Source organism: Galendromus occidentalis, unplaced genomic scaffold (genome assembly GCF_000255335.2).
Source record: "Galendromus occidentalis unplaced genomic scaffold, Mocc_1.1 scf7180000076543, whole genome shotgun sequence".
Classification (NCBI taxonomy): domain Eukaryota; kingdom Metazoa; phylum Arthropoda; class Arachnida; order Mesostigmata; family Phytoseiidae; genus Galendromus; species Galendromus occidentalis.
Genome location: NW_003804532.1, coordinates 327,051 through 350,563, shown reverse-complemented (window position 1 = coordinate 350,563; position 23,513 = coordinate 327,051). Strand labels below are relative to the sequence as shown.

The following is a 23,513-nucleotide window of genomic DNA, read 5'->3' as shown; positions in this document are numbered from 1 at the left end:
CGTGGGATGTTCACCTCTTTGCGATCGACACGGCTCTCAGTCAGCCATCGTCGCCATTCAAGGGACACATCGATCAGCGGGTGACGGAACTTCATGATTATGGGAGCATTCTTCATGATTCTGGAGCGCTCCGACAGGCACACACGCGTATGGACCGCGTTTTTTATACACAGTTGTTACATACGATACTTTAATTGCCGGAATGAATGTGAATAAATCTCGGAGAAGATTGTCCAATACCCATCCGAGCGTTTTCACACTAAAGTAGACACTTCCCACCCGTCCAAAGTGTGAGGAGATCGCCCTGAGGTCCCAATTCTCCCCCGCCTTCCTCCGGAGCCATAGGCGCCTCGCCCTCAGAGCATTCCTGGAATCGACAGTATACACCGCTCTTTGAATCTGGACACGACTCCAGAAATTTCCAAAAAAATCTTTCCGAAACAATCGTCGGCGAGGCTTATCGCGCGATGAAAAAAAAATGATGAAGAAATAAGCGACCACTTTAATGTCGGTTTTAGGTAGTTCAGAGCGCCCGCGAATTTTGAGGATAAGCATCGACTCGCGAGGATTTGTCGTCGCGCAGGAGTCTACAGAAATTCACTCAAGAATCGCAGGTGACTCTAGCACGGGTCTCTTCGCGGATGAAATTGCTCGAATCGTAGGTGCTGAGATAGCACGTTCCCAGTCGCTACTTGATCTGAGGATTTCCGGCTCTCTGTGTAGGATAATTCTCGCGTAGATTACATGTATCCGATGCGTGCGAATAGTAGAGACGGAACTTTCCTCCCTCTGACATCAGCACGTTCGACAGATGGAGTCGATACTAGACGATCACGATTTCTATACAGCTCCGCGAGAATATCAGATCTAGGTGGTGATAAAGAGCTGCGAGTTTTGCCGAAATTTCCTGTGCTCGCAGATGCCCACCGATTCGATGAACGCTGGTGGCAGGTACGCGTCGAACTATAACGGCCGCAACTCCGGGGGCAGAGAGAGCTCCCATATCGTCCGGCGCCGATCCTGAGAAAAGAAAAGTTCTGCTACGCCCCGCTCCTCGAAGAGGAGGTCGGGGAGGAACACAAGCCCGGTCCGACTCTCTATAACAATTTTATGAATTTCCGACTCCTTTGTGATTTTTCCACAGATCGACGATTTTTCAGGTGACACACGGTATAGAGCCTCTGGATTGACTGCTTTGTCGTCCTCGGTGTTGTGGAAGCTTGTTCAATCTCGAGGAGCTTTCCGGAGCATCATACAATTGATCGTACTGTCCACATACTGACTCAGAATTCATCGAATTCTTCTCTTGAAGGATCTTGATCGTCAGGCTTCGAGTTGGTCAACGGGTGTTGCTCTATTGGATTCCCGTCTATTTTCTGAGAAGAGTCGAGTGGCCATTGTTGGGGCTCGAACACCATTTCATAGAAATCAATATCTCTGAACCAAGCGTGGAGCCGAACATCATCTATTCCTTCTTTCAGGACTCCCGCTCGTCGTCTGGGGTCTTTCACAAGCAGCATTTTAACGAGATCCTTTGCATCAGCGGAGACGGCGGCATCGGTGATATTCTGGATTTCATTAGTCAGAACGTTCCTCCCCTGAACCTCCTCTGGCACGTCGAACTCGCCGAATGGATGCTGTCTAGTCAGGATGGCGCAGATCACCACTCCCAGAGCCCACCAATCCACAGCCTCGTTGAACAGCTCGTTCTTGTAGATTTCCGGCGCCCAGTAGTCGGCACTACCGCACGCTTCATGTCTCATTCCGTCCACCAGGACAGCGAAGCCAAAGTCAGCCAGCTTCACACGGAGGTTTTCGAAGATCAAGACGTTCTCCATCTTCAGATCTCTCCACATTATATTGCATGCGTGCACATACTCGAGTCCTAGAACTATTTGGTAGATGACTCTTTTACCCATGGCTTCTGGTAGCGGGTGCATCTCCACCAGGCCGAACAAATCGCCATAGGGCGCGAAATCCATGATGAGAAAGAGGCTCTCGGCGGTTTTGGCTGTCGAGTGAAGCTTCACGACGAACTCATTCTTTAAGGCGTAGAGATACTTCTTCTCCCGGATCACATCGTCCTGGTATTGTTTCGTGTGGAAATCGCTCTTGCTCAGTCGTTTTATTGCATATATCGTGTCACCTTTCTTAGCTTTGAAAACTTCACCGAAACCGCCTTTCTGCAGGAAGGTCAAGAATTCAAAACTGCTGATGTCTTCCCTGGGACATTCGTTCTTCTCAACGTCTTCTTTGAATGCGGTCTGCGCGTGGTGCAATTTCTCTTGGTATTCCTGGATTTTTTGTTCTCGACGAGACATCGTTATTCGATTCAGATGAATCCCATGCCGAGTATTCCGCCGATTTGATCGTTCCGCTCTGTACATCTGCGCAATATCAGCCGCGACCGGCAGAAGCGATGGGCTTCTCCGGATTGATCGAGGTTTCCCAAGAGTGAGAAATGAAGAGATCGCGAATTGTGAAGCGAGGAATCCTGTCTCCGATCAGCCAATCGACCCTAAATCGTCTATCTTATCCGAGCATGAACGGCGTTTAAAATTCTTCTCTGATTCGGCGCATGGCTGAGTTGACCTTAGGTGCACGATGGGCCGCATGGGAACGAGAGGACGAAATCAAGGTATTCCGCGGATAAGGAGCTTGCGGCATTTTTTACCGACGCCGGAAGCGCGGGCTCGACTCTAATCCCCGTTTGACTCTATCTTCATTCATAACCCGTTTCCCGGACCCGCTCCCATGGCCGCTCCTTCGTGGAGCTCGGATATAGAGTTCTTCTCATATTCGCTCAATTACCAGCTCCCGAAATTTCGGGACAATGTGTCTCGAAAATTTCGGTGCGACAGTGGTCGTCTCGTATTTCCGTGACCTCGCGAGCCCTCTCTGATAAACGACCGAGTACCGATGAGCACAAGCGAGCGCTGATAATCCCCCGAGAGAAAGGATTGCCGAACCATGAAGCACTGGAGGTCAACTTTTGACAAGTGAAAGCCCTTCTGTGGCAAATGACGAGATGAAAGAAGACAACCCTTCCCGCTACCGCTCCATGATCTGTATCGGGGCGAGAGATGGAATGGGACTCCTCCGGACCCGAGGGCTCGCGACGTTCGAGATCGGTCGCCGCACCTGTTCTACATGATGACGCCTGGTCGCCAGCCGTTATCTAGAACTCTTCAGAATAGAAGGTTCAAGTTCCTATCTGAGCATGGCATTCGATCGATATCCAGTGTTCCCGATCGGGGCGAATTCCAAACCCTCCCGTAGAGCCACGTCAGTATGAATCGTATATTCCTCGCCCCTCTCCGAACAAGGTATTTCCAGCGCTCGCCGTGGAATGAGACACCTATGTATGTATATGCATCAATGCATGACTGGGCTAAAAGTCATAGCCCAAACTAAACCAAGATCACAAGACTGACATTGCCTGACATTTCTTCCTTGACAAATGGAGAGACCTTCATTCGATCAGGCATCTACAAAAGACCTCGAGACGGGTCCATCAGGTCTGTGTGCTCCGAGCACTCCGGAAATTCGAGTACCGAGGCTGAGTGGATCCCTCTTCCATACTCAACTCCGCCGGAGTCATCTGAGAGCTCGGATCCGAACCTGGATGGGGAGGAAGACACAGAGCCCTTCAATTGACACAGACAGTGACTTTTTTCATAATATATAAACGCACCGTGGAGAGCGCGTAGGGACTCGGGAAGGGGGACGGACTTCTTCATCGAGCGGCGTGTTGCTCTGCTGAAGTCCAGCTGCCATTCCTTCGTCTACACCGCTGGGGAAACGTCAGCAGTAAAACGGGGTTGTCCGGACCGGGAAAAATCTTGGGCTCTGAGCTTAAGCGATCAATTATCATCTATTTATGCTCACATATCATCCGAGCGCTATCAAACTGGGCCGAGAAGTCGGTAATACTCCATTAATGTTCCAATCTAAGGTCTCCATCTTATAGCCTCTCGAAGCCGCTCGGACTCTGTTTGGTTCTGGAGCTCATTCCGATATCCGGATTGAAATCGATCGAGGACATTGACTCGATCTGATCGAGAAATATCTACCGCAGAACGGCACACCGCGAACTAGATGATTTGGCTCGATTCTTGCGACACCTAGCTCATCCGATTGGGTACCTGTTCTGGATTCGAGATCGGTTTCCCGTGGAACATTAATACGAGCTTCTGTCCCATACATCCAGTTGGGTGAGTGCGCCCGAGAGTTCAGGCGGTCAGCATACGCTCACGCTAACCGCGATTTTCCCCGACCCTAGATTCGGTAAGGTTCTTTCGGTGGATTGGGAATCGGAATCTCCCACTTCCGATTACTGGGGGAATAGAATGTATGGAAATAGCGATTAAATTAGGAGGAAACTCGAGCAGCAAGATTGACGAATGGAAGACGAGGTCGAGTTTTTCACGCGTCGTGATGTTGCCGCTCGGCTCTCCTGCCGAGGAAATTCGCATTCGAGAGACGGGCGACCGACGTCTATCGCCGAAGTGGACCGGGAAAAGTTCTCCCGGGGATTGCCCTCAGTATACGAGTCGAATCTGCCCCGTGGCCCGTAAGCTGTCATGACATTGACAGGCTACAGGCGATGCCAATGGATTTTGAATAGAAATCTGTCTTCCCGCGCAGTCTCAGACGTTTGGATATTGGAAACGTCGAGTTGTTGCCTGTCGAATGGAACATATTTTCGAGAGGGGAGGGGGGGGGGAGATACCTTCCATTCATTAAAGTAACTCTGATCGAATCAGAATTCGATCTTGCGGAGAACCCTGGGAGCTCTGATGTGGACTCAAGTTGTCTTTTAATTTCCTCGATCTCATCTTCTCTTGAAGGAGGCAAACGTCATCAGACAGGCCCGTAGTCAGACATATTTCTCTATGAGGCTCAGTCTCATCCGGTGAACTGAGGCTAGCCTCAACTCTCGAGTGAAAACGGCATTTTTCGTCGTGCGGACGCTACAACTCATTTTCGAGCATCATGTCTCATATTAGGAGTATCACATCTCAACGTATGAAATACCTACAAAGAAAAGTGGACTTTGTTGTTGACGAACTAAATCCAATTGTATCTGGCAGCGATTCACGCGCACGTTGGCTAGAGAGCGAGAGCGTGGAAGCAAGCGAGAATGACGGAGATGAATAGCGTAGATCTAGCAGGGAGCTGTTATTGCTCCACAAACGGTTTTCGACGGAACCGCATTCCGGAAACTTCTGAGGCTATCCATAAGGCTAATTCCACCCCTCCGAAAAAACGTGAGGCCATAGCCTCAGATTTCTAGCCTGGCTGCGGGCCTGCCATCGGATTCTCATCGACGGTACGGATCCGCGATCAATGAGCGAGGAGTGCATCATCCTCGACGCTTAAGGAACAGAAAAAGAGGTCGCCGGCAGGAGGAGCGGGCTCGACTGTTTACTTGATGATGGCGAGTGCTGCTCGGAGGGCATCTTGCGGAAAACACGTTGGGCTCACTGGTACAGAAAACGACCCGATTGAGTCAGGAGAATCGGATGCTGTGCTGAAATTCCAGTGCTCAGTTTCGCGACCCACTAAGTCCTTCAGCGCATCAAGTCGGCTCTCATGAATGGGAAGTTAGTAATTTCCATGAAGATAGGAATGGCCTCCGTGATAAGCGAGCTCCGGGCGGGTACATCGATCCAAATAGAAGCTGCGAGCGAATCGCGATTCTACTACTTATTTTCGGAAAGCGCGAAGCTCCCAAGAAAATGCTCTTTTTGATTTTCTCCCAAGAGACTCTCAAGCATAAAGAAGTGAGCTTGTCGCCCCGGGCTGAAGTCACCTCCGGTGGCGTTCCTGTGCATGGGAGAGACCCGCTGTCGGAACTAATCACATTTCGTCATATCCAATCGCCATGAGAGGATGTTAGAATTCACTCTGGATTCCGGTCATCGAAGACAAGTTCACAGCTTCTTGCATCGAATGGGATTTCTGAGTGAGCGGAAATCCCCGATTTATGTGGCCGAAAGGAGGCGTGTTTCTCCCTACGTGGACGCTCATGAACGGTGTTGCGGGGTGCTGCTGCGGAGTTGTGCGAAACGTCTTAGGATGTCTGCGGCACGACGGACTCGCCGGCGGTATGTCTTATCGAGTCGATAGTTTATTGCTGGCAGATGACTTTCGCCGCTCCATGGGACGATCGAGAGATACGAACGTTTAGTTTCCTGCAGAAACATTTACGACTTCGCCGACACACGGAACGACGGGAACGATCAACTGCTCCTAAAAACCTCCCCAGGGTTTACCCTTTTTTTGTATGTAAGAAAGAGGAACTGACACTTCAGGGATTTCCTAGAGGGCCATCAGCAATGGAGAGAGATTAACGAGCCCACCGGAGACACTGTTCAGCTTTCAGTCCCTAGGAAGCTCGGCTCACTCCCCGTAACCTCCAGGAGGTTCCAGCTATGGGAGTCGTCTCAATCACTCCGAGGAAACAGCAATGCAACATTCCCTAGAACATTGTGGCACTCTCCGAGCGAATGGGGAAAATGAGTTATGTTCTACCATGCCGATAGCGTAAGCCTTGAGGACTAGCTGGGAAATTCGGAGTCAGTCATCTCGCATGGAACTCGACACTCTTCGGGAGGAACCTCAATGAATGTCCGGACCGATTCTTCCGATGGCGCCGCAGCATTCGAGAAGCTGGGATTACGGATGAGCGGTCCCGTGTAAATCCATGGAGCAAACGAGCACGGATCGATATCGTCACCGATGACACCAGCATCGTTGGTAACCGGCGCCGAAAAAAGCGCGACGTTGCTCCACGATTCGAAACAGCTCCAAGGCCCTCGGGACAACCTCGGGAACTAACGACTTTTCAATGGAAGAAAATATTCTGCGTCGTGCTTCGGGCGACCCCGTTCCGCGGAGCGTAGAGTCGAAGCAGGATAACACATGCGAGATTATCATAGTCAGGGCCAAGAGATTCTAGGATGAGTATTTTCGATGCAGCACGGGAAGGAGGATTTTCATTGAATAATCGACTCTCTCGGAATCAGGATCGCTCTAGAACTCTCCGATTTCGCATCTTTGCATCGTCGACGGCCTTTTCCCTTATTGACTTTCCGTCGTCGTCGAGAGCCGCCGGCGTCGTCGGGCAACTCATCGAAGACAATCGTGATGATCCAAAGAAAAACAAGCCGAAGATGGAATCGAGTTTGAATATGAGGCCCCCGAAAAACGATCATTCATGCTGTTCGAGAAGGGACGGAAATAATGTACATCGGTACTGCCTCCGCGGCCTATGCATCCGAAATGAATATGCAACATTTCGAGTGACACGACGAAAGGGAGAAATGGGATGTTGAGGAAGAAAAACTGAATATTCAGTCCCCCTGAATATTCGGATCTTCTTCTTTTTTGAAAAGAAGCACCGACCGTAGTTGTTCGCCCTTTTCTCTGATCACAGTACCGCCGATCGGGTGCGAGCTGCGTTGAACACTAGAAGCAACGACGAGATTCACTCCCAGACTCCCAACCGGAACAGAGATTTTCCGAGATATTCGTCGACATGCATCGTGCCTCTGACGACAGCGTCCCTGTGATCGGAGAAGGAGCTCTAAGGGAATCAACGACTTTGGGTACCGAGATCGCTGGAAACGTCTCGCTGTTCGCCATGTTTTCAATATACCGATGCATATTCAGAATTCGAAGTTTAATCCGGCTCCCTAGGGTCTCAGCGCTTCAAAGTTTGCTCTGGCCCTAAGTCTCGTTCGCGGTGAGATAATACATACAAGTTTAATTCTCGAGAGATCCGAATGCAGAGGGGCGAATCCTTGTCCTTTTCCCACTGTCCGCCGAAAAAGATGATGTTCAACGCGCTCCGCGAGCCGGAGATGATTAGCACGTCGACGAGGCTGGGAGGTATCAGAAAACTCTTGTTTCTGAGCAATTTTTTCACGGGAACCTCTGGAGGGAACGCGTGCGACGCAAACTCGGCTCGATTTGCGACTTCTCTGTGAGTTATGATGATGAGGTCTCGTTCGTCGCCGAGCGCCATAGTGATTCAATCACTCCATTGGCACCGAATAGCCATTCTCGGCTTCGGCATTCAAGAAAACGGCGATTTCCCCCAGAGATCTCAACTCCTCCCAGGAAACACGAGAGTATTCGCCGCATTCTCCTCTATAGTTCCGCGTCGCACAAGCCGCCACGGTAAGTCCCGATAACGAAGCCTATCACAAGCGAACCATTCGCCAAGGACGTTACATAAAAAAAGACCACTGGCTAGCCACTGCAGCCTCATGCCTACCCTTCCAGGCGAACAGCCTCCACGCCGTTCCCTGGGAAGACCCAGACATCAAGGTTCGCGATAGACAGTGTACGAAGGAATTCGACAGACGGGTCTCGTGAGACTGTAGCTCCTAGCATTCATTCCCTTGTCATCCGAGGAATCTGTTCGCGGAAGAAACTCCGGTTCTGGGTTCCGGCCTGCGGAAGCAAGGCGACTCCATACCTCCCCTTCCGAGTTCCCCAGTGCCATCGATCGTCGGGGAGGACACGCCTCGTCTGTTATCCAGAAGGCGTGATAAACGAACGTCGAGGGCCATTTCGGTCCCGGCTCGGTCATCGCTAACTCACAACGCGATTGCGCGAAAATCAACTGCTCCTCAATAATTATTTCGTCTAAGAAGGAGCGGTCGGAGAGCTCCGGGTCTTCGATGACACCCGCAATCGGATTTCTGTGTTGACCATTCCGAGCACATCCCGACACATTATTGGATCAATCTGCGCTCATAGGCTCTCGTGGTCGCTACCGCCGCCTTGCCGGCCCTTATTGCAGCAATGATCGCTCATATTTATTTATAGGAATAACGAACGGAATCATTGGATCCGGATGACGACGGTAATCTCCCGTTGGGCAAGATTCGATCAGCCCTATGGACTATCCGCATCTAATCCGCGTACTACGTATTCCGACCAAGAAAGCCCCGCATACATGAGATTCCGCCGCCGCCCTGTCCGATGCCAAAATTCTTCTGCGAGTTCTGCTTTCTACGCTCTTCGAGCTTCGGTATGTATCAGGGAAAGATTCTCTAGAATTCAGAGGACGAATCGAGTCAGAAACAACTTTCGCATTCTGAATCAGTGAGTGCCGGAGTTGGTTCCAGAATGGAATCAGCGATGTCTGGTCTCCGAACTCGTCTTGAAGCTTTTCACAGTATTCACTCGGATCGAGACGCAGAAAGTTATACATCGAGCAGGGTATCTCTTCATCGATTGCGATCAGACGTGGATAGCTTCTACTGGCCGCGCACTCGATATGCGCATCAGAGGCTCGGAGTTGCGATCTCCAGCTAATTAAGCAATGACCAGGTAAGGAATAATCAGATTTGATTTCACTATTTCAATTTTATTTATTTCATTTAATTTTATCAATATTATTTTATTTATGTTCAATTTAATTTCTAGCGGTTACTGCCCATACTTGAATATATAATAATGAAGATAAATCCGTAAAGCGCTGCCAGTACCATCGACCCTCAAAGCTCTGCCAACTCTGCACCGTTCCGGCAGAGACAATCACTTTGGATGGGCGACCTTCCGCACGACTGGAGAAATCTCATTAATTTTGCACGGGAGGATGTCGGAGTTGAGCTCGCATTCCATCCGTACGCAACGTGATCTACACTTCGTGGGCTAGTGTCCATCGGTTGCAGGTCAGGTATGCGCATCGAGCAGAAAGGCGTCACAGCTCGATGAAGACCATCTGCGGTAGGTGATGGGTTATCCTCTTCACTCTCTTTTCATCCGAAATCGCATCCCACTGATAACGCTCGCTCCGCCTGTGGGGCGTACTGGCCCAGCGCCGAAACAAGCCTTCGGCCAAGGTCACCTGTTCATTGAAGACAATCGTCAGATATATAGTCAGATTCATAATGCTTGGGCTGATCCGATCGTAGCCGTTTCGCTGCGCGAGTTTTCCCGACGCAGTGAACACTCCGAAACTGACGGAGGCAGTCTAATTGGCGGAAAGGCTGATCGAATCGACGCCTGGCTTGTGGTTGGGGAAGAACAGGTTCTCTTCTCCGCCTTCGTCGATCGATCCACGCGCACCAGATCGGTAATTTCGTGTGAGAGAGGACCGTATCCTCCATGAGGGGACCATCCCATGTTTCGAGGATCGCGAACGCGGGTCAGCACATCGGTTCTGTTTCCTTGATTCTTTTGGCGGCACAAGAACCCGGCTCCAAGGACCCTAACGATTGTGGTAGAATCAGCTTGGGAATGACCACCGGGACATTGTCGAAATCGAGAACAGCAATCATTACTTGAGTTGACTCGGAGCATGCTTGAGAGCGTCTGCAAGGGAATAGAAAGCTGTGATGGAAAAAATGCCGTTTCCAATATTGTCATTGTCAACCGCGAGCCGACGGTTTATGACATGACAAATGATAGAATATGATGGATTATTCGACGACACGGACATTTCTGGAAGCTCGATTTCACAAATGATGAATGACTGTTACGTCCAAAAGCTTCCCTGCTCGAATGTTCAGTCTTTTCACCCTCCGACCGGCCTCTTCCGACGTCACCGGGAACGATGCTCCCCATGTCGAGGAGATGATGATGTAGATTGAAGCTGCAATGGGGATATTTGAATAATTCACTTGACCGTCAATGAATGACTCGGACAGCATTGCCTCGGCTTTTGTTGTTGCTGCTGCATGACACCATAATGACAGGGACTTTTTATCATTACCCAAGGCTATGTAACTGGACTTGTATAACTCTTGTACATGCTAATACTGTTTTCTTCGCTGTTTCCTCCGGCTTCCCTTGTGTTTCTCAACCTCGATCCTTACGCATCGCCTCTGCTCAAGGAAGCGTCTGCGACACGGCTGCCAGACACGGCCTCTATGTTCCAGAGGATCTCATGTATACCTTCGTAGTATGAGAGACCCGTCGGCGTCAGATCAGATGTTGCGCTCTCCCGAGAGCTGCATATGGATAGTGACGAGCATTTCGTCTTCTCTCGCGTCTATTCTCTTGTCCGGGGAACCGTCACTTCCACAGAGAATCGGGTTTCCAGATCGCTGGAGCTCGTTCTGCATTATGCTCATCTCGGGCCGCATGGTTTTCATCTCGATCTAGGAGAGAGGAATACGGACATCTCGGGGCAGTAGGAACATATGATCGAACATGAGTTCCGAGGGAGGCCACCTGGGCAGCGAGAAATTGCATTCGTCTTGTTTTTTATTTCAGTTATATCTTTCCACTCGACCGATCGAGACCCCGGGAACTCCTTGGTGGAAGGAATCGGTAGAATTATAGCTTCGTTGAATGAGGGGGACATGGCGGAAGGAACCCACCGGCGCTGATGGAAAGTTTGTTCCGTGGGGTTGAGATTTTCATTCACAGGGGAGCGGCAAGTGTGGCAGCACAAGGGAGCTTCCGAAACGGAATTCAGCTTCGACAGAAACGAGAGCACGACTCCGAGCGGCATTTCAGATTGAAGATGCTTTAAGAGACGGCTTCCTTGAGGTGAGGCTCCTATGTTCATCACAAGCTATAAACGCAGCATAATCCTCAAGCGATGTCGACTCGAATACAAGCTACCTCTGTCGGTGATCATGAGCCACCTTACTCCGCGCCGTGAGCCGCACTGAGCTCGCGGTTCCATTCATGGACGCCGTCGGGGATATCTCCAAACGTCAGCGTCGGGATTCTCCGGATAGAGAGGAGCCCAATAAATTTTCCGGACAAGTTGGGAAACATTAAATTCGTCTAAGGATCTTCGCGGCATGGCAACAAGTCATGAATTCTGTATTGAGAGAGCGAAATCATCCGTCGTGATAATTCACTCTGATCATGTCGGGTCCAACTTTCCCCACCCAACGTTCGAGTCGATAGCCTTTTGAGGGCGGAGAGCGCCAGCAATGCTGAGTACCCGCGAGGTTTCCACGTCGACGAGACGGCGCGACGCCTAGATTTCCCCTCGGGAGTCCACACAACTTAAGGTGTTCCTCCACATTATTATTTTGCTGTTGCATGTCCAGGGCCAGCGTCGACACATAGAAGAGCGGATCCTCGACAGTCTCGGTGCTGTGTGGCAGGGACACGGAACTCGGGTAAGAGCAGCGGGAGCTCAATTGTGGAATAGCAGCCGTTGTTCATGAGAGATGGCCGGAACCGTGGCCAGACGAACGCTTCGTTTGAACACATGCCATACCCGGCCTCCTGCACGCGTTGGCTCCCATCCCAGAGAAGTCCGTCCAAACCAGAGACTCAGCATTCACAGTTTCGGATATCGGAGTTATTGTCGGAGTTCCCGAGGAGACCGAGTTTCAAATCGGTCGCGAAGACTTGGATGGCGTCGTACTCATCCGACGCAAACGTGCAAGTAGCGGAAAAGTGTTCCTAAGAGAGATAAGGAAGGGTCTTCTTTTTTTCGGCTGATATGCCGAAGAAGGGAGGGAGCAGATACGACAAGGTCGAAACACGAGATAAGAGTCGAACTGCGATGATGGAGAGAGAGCGCCACGAGCTCTCGCTCCCCGAGATCGGGAGAAAGGCGAGAGCAGATCGTGGCGGAAGCCAAGAGGGTAGCTGACAAGAGAGGTCCCAAGGTCGAATTTCGGCGAGAGGCGTCATGTACCGAGAGAAAAAATGGAAGTGACAGGACTAAACCGGCGAATGGCCGAAGATTGATATGGGGAATATAAATAATACGAATCAAATATTTGCTCTACATTGTTCTCGTGTCGTCTCGACGTCGGAAGTCGCGGCGAGTCTCCATCCTATTCCGCTTCGATTTGTTCCCGTCGCTTGTGCCGACCGCTCCCCCAGTCAAGAAATATGTCGTGTGGCTTTCGAAGAGGAAAGACAGGGCCTTGGCTCTCGTGGGACAGGATCCTGCCAGGAAAATGTCTGCAAGACTTCATAAAAAAAACCCTTGCCGAGAACTAAACCGAGCCGCAAGCGATCTGAGGGGGAGTTTCTTTCTGCTCGATTGAGTCGACATCGATCTACGCACGAGAGTGATCAGGCTCAGTGATTAGTGCGCCGCACGGTGCAATTTCGGGAGCGTCGTTTTTTTCCTTTCTTCAATTTTCGGAGGTCCCTCGCTTCAATCTAGTTCCTTTTGCCTTCCCAGCCCCTTGATGCTCCTTCTCCATTATGATGATCGCTCCTCCGAAGGCCTAGCTATACCTCAGTCGGTGTTCCGCTGAGATACAGCTCGAAGCATGCTATGGACGAAGGAGAATGTGAGCTTGTTTCCGTAATAAAATCGAAGAGGGTGAGAGGACCCAGGAATCATCAGGATGGCAATTCGAGATAATCCAGGAATCATGGAGCTCGCGGTGCGGGAGACCCGCCATTTGGCCTCGCGTCCCTCTAGAGAGAAAAGAGATAGGAACCACCTTGGGAAGTATCCTCGGCTCCTGAAGATACGCGGCTGCAGGCTCCAAACACCTTCCTTTCGATAGAGACAAGGACGAGAGGGCGCCGCGCTTCAGCGTGTTATAAAGACCACCCGGAAATCCGTAGATTCTCGACGAGTTAGTGTGGGAAAATGCATCGGTTCGTGAATCGCTTACCCGAGGCCCACGAATCCCAAGGCATTTGCGCCTACGCATGGGAGGCCCCTCGGATTTGTACCATTTCCGACCGAAGACGGACGCTATGAATTATTTCGGTTGAGCGAAGGAACGTCTGGCCGGGCGCGTGACGGCCGATCGAGAGACGTAAGGGCGTGTCTCCGGGTACGCAATGGGTCGTGTTAGAATTCCGAATCTTCAGATTACCCTTCTTCCGCTCATTCGAGTTGAGGAGGTTCGGATCTTTTCCAACCGAGGGATTTGTCTTGATGAGCTTCCGGGCACTCCACAGAGCAAGCTCCCTCTGCGAAGCTTCATTCCGGGAAAAGCCGTGAGAAGCGTGTTGATTCCGATCCCCCGTTGATGATTCGACGGACTTGTGAAGGTTCCTTCCGACATTCGCTCTATCCGGGCAGATTTTCCCATTTTCTCGGAGAATGGGAAAATTTCCCGGAGCGCTCCCTCATGTCGTCGACGGATATCAGCAAGTCATGCGTTGTCAATGTGCCATAGGTTCGGATCCCATGCGCGCCCGCCGAAATCGGAGGTCTTAGCTGTTTTCGGCTTACGTTCGATAGGTATTATCGACGGGCCGCCTCTCGATTGGAAGAAAAACTGGGAGCGGCGGATATGTATTGCGAATTGCGACCGATGGGATTTTTCGGCGGGCGCTCCAATATTTAGACAGCGAGCAGCAGCTATAGCTGTGACAGAAGCAAGGGACGTTGGATTCGGAGAGGTTCAAAAGGGTCGAAGCCCACGTGCAATCTCATCTCGCAGAGTATGGACATATCTTCACTGCACTTCCACCCGCCGACTTTTATCAGAATTGGCAGTCAGGATAGAAGCTAATAAAGCGAACGAGGCGATCAGGAGCAAGACATCGTTCCACAAGATCATGACAAAGTGCATTCAGACACGCCTTGTTCCTTGTTCAGACAACCATAGCTACCATCTGGCTCCTTCGGCCACACCCGGAGCAACATCAGAAACTCGGGAGAGAAGACGCGGCGGAAGAGTGCTCGATAAGTATGTACTGCACTCGCGACGTGAAACATTGACCAGATTGTTTCAATCTTCTCCTCGGCGAAGCTCTGCTAGATTCGTCAAATACGGCCTACCGGTTCCCCTGGGAGAGACGTCTTCTCCCTCTCCTTCGGAATTTGATCACGCAGAAAGTTGATTTCCATATTTCCCAAAGTCGAAATCCGTAATTCCGTCGTTCATGGGGGACCCGCGATTGTTCCTCCCTAGAAGGAGCTCTCCGAATTCACGACTGGACATGATGCTCAGTTTGAGGGAAACCGTCGGCCTCGACGATCTTTAGCTCCGAATTGAACTCTGCGTGAGTCTCCAGGCGTTGGGGTACTTGTCAGGGTATGTGTCAGGGTATCCGTTAGGGTACCCGACAGGAAGTTCCTCAGAGTATCCCTTTGCCTGAGTTCGCCGGGAGCTCCCTCTCACATCGGCAGGGCATGTTCGAGAGAGTTCGACTCGATGCCCGCAGGAGGATCCACACGATCGATTGCCGTGTTGATCGATCAAGCGAAGGTCGACGTTTGGGCACGTTATTGACATGTGTAGATGCGGATTGGTAGAGTAGACGAGTATTGGATGCATCGTTCCTGTTCGGAGCGAGCCAGGGGAGGGGATTGATTTAGCGCGACCGGAGGGAAGCGCAGGGGATGTTTCGAAGTACCATGTCCCATCATATTCCAACGAAGACAGTCAGCTGGTGAAATCATGCGTCGTGCGAGAGAGTATTCTGCTGACATCCGAGACATGTTCGAATGCTGTCGGATATTCGATGATGAGGTACATCGGGAATCAGCAGATGTGGGAACAGAGAAGCGTATTGTTGCAAGGAATCAGTCACGAGGAAGGTCAACAGAAGTTGATTTGTCACCGACCATGCTTTCAGGATGTCAGTCGCAACGCAAGGTCGAAGAACCGGAAAAGTCTGTGTACAAGAGCGAAAGGAGCATTTTTGTCTAGCACATACATTTATCACCGAGTGCTCTGAAGGTGGTGAGTTCTTAGATCACACATAATAGTCACGTGATGCGAGCCGGGTCTGCGAGTCGACTCCTCCCCCGATCAGTTTACCAGAAGGCGGGGAGAGGGGATCACTCCCATGTTCCCTCGGCTGGGAACAAGTCCATTCCGAAAAACGTTGGGGGTTGGAGATGTCATCCACCGACAGTCTTTTTCGCGGAGAACCTTGAAGCGGTGCGATGTGCGCGATTGCCTGAACATTCACACCCGGAGTTAAAGGTGTGATACACCGGAAGAGTTCGGGCCCGGTCAGCTAATGGTGATGTTGTGAGTAGCTTGAATGCCGCTCGCGACTATTGATCTGATGCGCTCCTGGTATCGTTGTCGGAGGAGAACTCTCCAACCACGAAGCTCCACCATAGACCAAGCAGCGAAAGTTTCGTCCTCGCCTGTCATTGCTGTCCTATTAGAGACAAGATTTAGGCTCGGGGAGATCCCAGCGGGGGGTAACGGACTTCCGTAAATTCCAGCATTCTAGGAGGCGATGGAACCGATCTCGAGATAGCGGAATACCAGAGACTAGCTCCCCGGGAGGAAAATATTCGACCAACCCAAAGGACGTGATGACCGGCGACCGGGATTACGTAGTTTATCGTGCTCTAGGCTCAAGGCGATACCCCACGAACCGCACCACCGTGTTTGAGACGCGAGCACGTGAGCGACGCTGTCCGTCCATAATTACAATATGCGAGCGCGAGGGTCTGATTTCGCCGATCCTCCTCACGAAGCTCCATCGATTGTTCGGCTGTTTTCCCGACGGATTGAATACGACCGAACGATAAGGCTCGGGGTTTGAAGAAGGCGACCGAGAGCCTTGGACGAATCGCTGCGAATCGTTCTCGGTGACACCCGATATTGGACTGCCCTCAGGCTGACGTTGGCGCAAATGACCGCCGCTTCCAAAATCGTCCGGTCCAAGCGGACGCTCAGTTAATAGGCTGCAACTTTTGTTTGATTTCCCATCGCGGTCGGCAATAAGGCTGGGTATTGGATTCAAGCCAAAGTTTATGGAAACTTCGGATGTACTAGATACTAGATTGTTGCGCCGATTCGAGATTGACGCAGACAGTGTTGCGCAGCGAGACGAACAGCCTCCGGAAGGGTCACATGGAACGATTATTAGCGGAGCGAATTCCGGGAACCATTTATGGGTTTTAATGCACCCCTCCGGGGCAACGATTCCCAGTCGTAGTTCTAAGGGCCTCATATAGTAGGGGTGACGGTCAACCCAGGAAAAATGAATTGGTGGGCGACAAAGCGGACCAGTGACGATCAAAGGATTGTCAGCGGACCTTGTCTCTCCTCCGAGGAACTTCTCCCCGGGCTTGTGGGCTCCACTGTACACACCCACGTCGCTCCGATAGGGAGAGGGAGCGACAACTATGGATCCGAGCTCCCGGCCGTGATCCACCCGAATTGATGAGAATACTTGAGCAGTCTGTGAGGGCTTGTCTCTACTTGTGGCCCTCCTCCTTGAAGTTTTGCTGTGTGGCTCGACCCAGATACATATATCCGCCTTCAAAGAACTCACGGACCGAGCAAAAAGCTCCTTCAAAACCGAGAGAATTCTCTTGCTGGTATGGTATTGTATTGTATTATATTGTATTGTATTGTATTGTATTGTATTGTATTGTATTGTATTGTATTGTATTGTATTGTATTGTATTGTATTGTATTGTATTGTATTGTATTGTATTGTATTGTATTGTATTGTATTGTATTGTATTGTATTGTATTGTATTGTATTGTATTGTATTGTATTGTATTGTATTGTATTGTATTGTATTGTATTGTATTGTATTGTATTGTATTGTATTGTATTGTATTGTATTGTATTGTATTGTATTGTATTGTATTGTATTGTATGGTATGGTATGGTATGGTATGGCATGGTATGGTATGGTATGGTAGTGATCCTCGCCCTCGTGTAGCCAAAAGCCACATCAACGGGCGACCCTAGTCCAGGGGCGAGTATTCTCTAGCGGATCCTTCGGGCCTCGTTTTCCCATTCTTCAAGCTCATTCGTCTCAGAGTGATATGCTTCACATTTCATGATGATGTGAGGGATTGTTTCTACCTCTCTCCCGCATTTCGTACACAGTGGGTCGAGTGGTGCGTGTTTCGTTCGATGTGCTCTGGTCGGTAGCATCCCCGCTCTTGCCTGTGCTAATAATGTACTCCCTCGACTATTCGTATATAGCCCGCGAACCGTTACGCCCCTTACTTTCCATTGTCTATATAGGGTGAGACTTGATTTCGAGCTCATTGACTCCGACCATTGCTCACTTAGTTTTTCTTTTATCCTCCTCTTCACTTGTTCACTGAAGAGTTGGAATCTCGCGCTCAGGTCTCCCGTATATCCTAGGGGAATATCCGTGCATGAGAATCGTTTTTTAAAAAAGTTCAGTCGCGCTATGGCGTCTGTGTATACATTTGTACAGGCCATCATCGATAGGCACTTCCGTGGCCATCGGCCTGAATCCATCGCACTTACTCTTGCGAAGTATCGCATTTTGCTCTGCGCCTCTCTGCTCTCGAATGTGGACCACCCAAGCTCGCTGAGCACAAACTCTGTCGCGACCTTATGTTCCGTGATCCCCATAGCCCATTTCCCGGCGGCCACCTGAGTTCTATCAAAGATGGCCGTAACTTGTCTCGATGCCCGCGATGCCAACACTGCGTTCGCGTATGTTAGCTTCGGTACACCTGTCGTCATCCATTGGATCTGTGTGATCTCGAATCTGTTGAATGTCCATATGCTTTGAGCGTGTAAGCTCTGAACTGCCTTGTGTGCCTCCCTCTTCCAGATTTGTTCTTGGCGAAGGAGATAGTTAGGTTCATTGCAGATAGTAATCCCAAGGTATTTATATTCGTCTTCGGAATCTATGTGCTTCCCTTGTATTTTCATTTCTCTAGGCTCTCCAAGTCTGTTGTGATTAAATATTACCATCGCACTCTTCGCGGGGTTGAACTGTAGATTTTTCTCATTCCCCAGTTCAGTGGTCACAGATAGCATTACATTCATCTATTCGTAGGGCAAAGAGGATCGGGGACAGAGGGCATCCTTGTCGAAGGCCTACCTCTGTCCGTATTCTGGATGAGCTCTGCTCGCCTACTTTGAGTATGACGTTATGTTCGGTGTATAGGGCTTTAAGCAACCCTATCCACTTGACGTCCATTCCGATTTCCTCTAGTGTCTCCCATAGAGATTCCCTGGATATCCTGTCAAAGGCTTTTGAACAGTCGAGGAAACATGTAAGCAGTCCTCTCTTCCGTTTTCGGGAGAGCTCTATCGCCGAAGTTAGGATAAATAAGTTGTCCTCTCCTCGTCGCTCCCGTCTGAAGCCACTCTGCATTTCTCCCAAGATCTCCTCCTCGTCTATCCAGTCGGATATTCTGTCCGCTATTATCTTCGTGAACATCCGGTATAAGACCGATGAGACCGTTATGGGCCTGTATGTTTCAAGAACCCCCCTCTTTGAGTTCGGGTTCTCGAGCAGTGACACTCGACCCTCTCTCCAATCAGCGGGTATCGGTTCTTCTCCCGAGAGGACGTGGTTGAACAGTTCAGTTAGCCAGTCAATGCCCATCGCCCTCAGGTGTTTCAGGACTGCTGCTGGTAGTTGATCATTGCCAGTCGCTGTCTTGGTCGAGATCCGGCCTCCTCTTGGTTTTCCACCTCCTCATTGCTGGTTTCGATTCCCGATTGGCCGCTCCGTACCTCCGTAATCATTTCTCGATCGGCTGGTATCGCCATAAGGATATTGCAACCCACGTCGGTAAGGTGTTCTTCTAGTACCTCAGAGGGTATTTCATTCCCTTCAGGGCTCTTTATCCGAAGCACCCGAGTCTGCGGTCGGTTAGATTTGGATATATATTTCCAAAACCGCGCCGCTCGTTCGTTCCGCGGACCGCTCAGTATTTCCCTGCTCAGTCTTTCGTATCGTCTCTTTTCCTCCTCGCGGAACGCGGTCTTCAGTTTGTTCTGCATAGTCCGGAACTCTCTCAGTCCGTTCTATTTCGTTCTGACTGCCGCGCCTTCTGGCTTCTCTCCACCTCCGGCTCGCCGTCTTCTTCTCTATTATGATCTCTCGAATCAGCCTCGAGGTGTATATGTTCTCCGTTTTCCGCTTGATATATTTCGACGCCTTCTGTATACCCGTTCGGATCGCCTGCTTGATATCATTACAATATACGGTGCCCTGTTGCTTCTTAATTACCCGAATCATGCGATTAGTTTTATCCGCTGCTTACGGGGCGTTCATTATTGTAATCCGTCTCTTTTCCTGTCTGTTCCTTTTCCCAGGTACCCGACAGGTGATACTTATGAGGTTGTGGTCATTTATTCGTGTCACTTCCCGTTTTTCATCTACTTCCATCCTTTGGCAGGTTCTCAATACCTCGTCATTGCATATGAAATAATCTATAGTAGCTCTCGGAGGTTTCTCTCTTTTCACAAGTCCAGATTCACTCACCAACAGTATTTCCGTTCCTAATAATCTATAGTAGATTCTCGGAGGTTTCTCTCTGTTCATAAGTCTAGATTCACTTACCAACAGTATTTGCGTTCCGTGGTCGCGTAATCGTTCTTGTTCGGCTATTGTCAGCGGGAAACCGGGGCAAGCGATTCAACCCCGGCCATAGGAGTTCCTGCATTTCTAATCGACTCCGAGAGAGGCGCGGACGCAGAAAGCTGTCGAGCAAAACACCTCTCTCACGGCTGTAGCGAACCCAGATCAATCGAGCTAGTTCCTCTTAATGATTTCAGCGGAGCGATTGTCATCTTACGTTCACAGCATGGGATTCAGATCAGTCCTCGAAGCTCACGTATCGCGCATTGCAAAATTCCACTCGTATATGAGAATCACAGCCAGCCCTGGATTTCTCTCCCCGGGAAAATTCTATCGGGAGGGAACCAAACCACCGGTACCCAGCATCGGTCAAAAAATGCCGTGGGTTCACGCTCCATGAGAGAAATCGTCGCCTGGAAACTTTTGGAATTCAGCTCTTTTCGATAAGTGGCGTGAATCTTTCAGACGTTCGACAAACAGAGGCTCCGCGAACAAACAGAAGATGCTGTTTACCCCGAAGTCGGCAGAAAGAGACATCGGGAGCGCTTAGAGCGAAGGAGCTCGTTCCGGCGCAGACCCGAACGCTGGAGTACAAGTAGAACAGCCGATGGATTTGTTACTTGTTTCCTCTCGTCAATAACGATTGGATCGGGGATTTAAAGCAACCAGAATCCAACTGGCGACCGCAATCCTACTCCCCGTCGCCGAGCTGTCAAGTCATCAAGGGTCGTTTCGCAGACGACAGAAGGGAGATGGAAGGATGGAAAGAGAAGGTGTTTTGGCGAAATCTCAAATAATCGAGGAATCCAGATAGCGTTTCACAAGGAGAGTGGGTTGGAAACTTTGCGCTCAGAAATAGATTCGAGAAGGTATCGCAGGGTCAATGAAGTCGGTCGACGCTCTCTCAAGATGGGTTTTCCAATTATTGCAGAGTGAAACCTGACCGACTTACTTTTTTCAAATAGAGGCCCTCCCGCTTGCGACATGACGCTCGGTCGGAAGCACATGATGCGCATGGGAAGAGACTGTCGGAAGAATGTCTTTCGCGATGATAATGTGCATAATCGCTCTAAGGCTCCCATGGACTTTGTTGGAGGGTACAATCGTCCAGAGCTCCGAGAGGATATGACGTCATCAGTATGATCAATCCACGCAGCTGCAGAAGATTTTTATGGCTTGGGGACGTATCGAGAAGTCTTCAAGGGGTCGACGTATTCGTCATGGGGAGCCTCCGGAGTTTTCGACAGAACATCGGAATGAAGGTGCTTCGAAAGATCGTCCATGGCACAACAATATTGAGACAGGGGATACAGCCCTCCATATAGCCCCTTATCCTGGATCAGCGTAATCAGAACGAAATACCTGTGAGCTTCGAAACGTTTCTGAAGCATAGTCAGTGCGGGGAGATTCAGTGACTGCTCCTGATACATTCCGGGATCGTTTCCCCTGGGGAATTGATGTCACCCAGAAACTGCGCGCACAATGCTCAGGGCCCTCTGGAAATTCTTGGTGGAGAAATACCTACGATAGCGGTCCGGGAGTTGATTTATGGTAATTCGGCAATAGCGGAAGTGGAGAGTGCCGAATGCTCGCTCCGAAATTGGGCACATCTGCGGTCAGCGCTGATCGACCGAATAAGATGCCGAATCGCGAAAGAGTTTCTGATTCAATCATCAAGGAGGCTGCATGACATTTGCATGCCGGACAGGCGCAATCGAAACTGGGTCTGAAACTTCTAGAGGGTTAATTTAAAGGCATAGCCAGCGTACAGCTACGAGCCGCGTTGCCGATCCCGAATTGAAGGCCGTGTCGGTAGCGAGTGAAATTTAATTTTTTCTCCACTTCCTCTCCTACTTTCCTCGTGGGGGGAAAGTGGTGTTGTTGTCGCCATTTCAAGCGTGCCGTTTTTCTGTCGTGCGCGAGCGAGCTTGCGTGACTAACGCAGCGCTGTAACTCGTGGCACCTGTTCCCCCACTCCTGGTATATTCTCGTTTCGCGGTGTCTCCGAAAAACTTTCCTCGAATTCTTCCGTCCGTTCCTCTGCATGGCTGCAAGCGATTTTGGAACGAGGCAGCATCGTGCTTTCGCGGTGACTACATCACTGAATGTATCGTTTGAGACGAGCAGCATCTGGTTTACAAATATTCCTCGCTCCGTGGAAGCGTCGTTAGGGTTTCTGGGCGACTTCCTGTATTTCTGCTGAGCAACCGGCGGACATCGTGGAGACGAATCGGGATCGCCCATCAGAAGCACCGGGAGCAACGACGAAGTTCGGAAGGAGTCGACTCGGAGGATTTCCCGAGTGGCAAATAACGACGATGATAGCGGTTCCCTCGCGGAAGGACCGATAGGAGCGCGAGATTTCTCTCCAGGTTCCTCGAACACGTTCAGTGAATCCCCGAATCGAACCTGCGATGGGATAGGATTCAGAGTCTGCCATTTTCAGACCTAAGTCCCGGGATGATTCCCAAGCGCTCCTCTCAGATTCGACACTTTCGCGGATCGAAGTCCAGTCCCCGACTCTCGGTTGCCACGGGAGCTCGCGAAATGAGAACTGAGTACTTCTATGGACCGACTTCGACCTTTGAGACTCTCATCTAATACGACACAAGCTCGCCAGTGTCCTCGCCATAATGGAGCCGCTAGCTTCGAATGGAGCTCCGAAATGACTATTCCGATGCGTGCCTCCAGAGTTGGTCGCCAGCCACGGCACCATTTTCATCTAGCTGCACGTTGAATGGGGGCCCTCCCATCGACACCCGACAGCCAGAAATAGTCCCACCATTAGTGAACTACTGGAGCCTTCAAGAGAGCTCCGCCATAGGCGAGCAGATTCGCGAGAGGAGCTCAACCTATTCCGTCCTCGCTTCAGCGGCAGCTATCCGAATCATGCCTCCGCGGATGGAAGTTCCGAGCTTTCCCCGAGCACGAGCTTTTCTCCTGGGAGGTCTCGTCCGGCACAGTATATATGTATGCCAAACCCCGTTTCTTCCCTTCCCTGGATATCCTCACCGGTTCCGGGTAAGAGTTTCTCTCATCGGCCACCCAAGTTTCGATTTCATCTTGATGCTGAAAGTCACGCTGCAGTGCTCGACGATCATGATTCGAGCTGAGAGAAGTCCTTATTCGTCCGACACCTCTCAGCTTGATGAAACTTTCCTACCCCCTATGCTTCGGAAGTCCCTCCATAGATACCTAATCGGCTTCCGAGCCGTCCCGGAAGACGTTTAGCCTAATCTGTTGTTGCAAGCCGTATAGCCAGTTCACCAAGGATCAGAATTCTATACTGCTTCTCGCCAGGAGCCTGACTAGA

General features: G+C 50.5%; 1 protein-coding gene across 1 annotated transcript; it reads right to left on the bottom strand.

Annotated features, from left to right (window-relative positions):
- Positions 1–1,283: 1,283 nt before the first annotated feature.
- LOC100901477 (cAMP-dependent protein kinase type 3-like) lies at positions 1,284–2,321 on the bottom strand. Its single transcript, XM_003739517.1, has one exon. The coding sequence runs from the start codon at positions 2,319–2,321 to the stop codon at positions 1,284–1,286; it is 1,038 nt and encodes a 345-aa protein (XP_003739565.1).
- Positions 2,322–23,513: the final 21,192 nt, after the last annotated feature.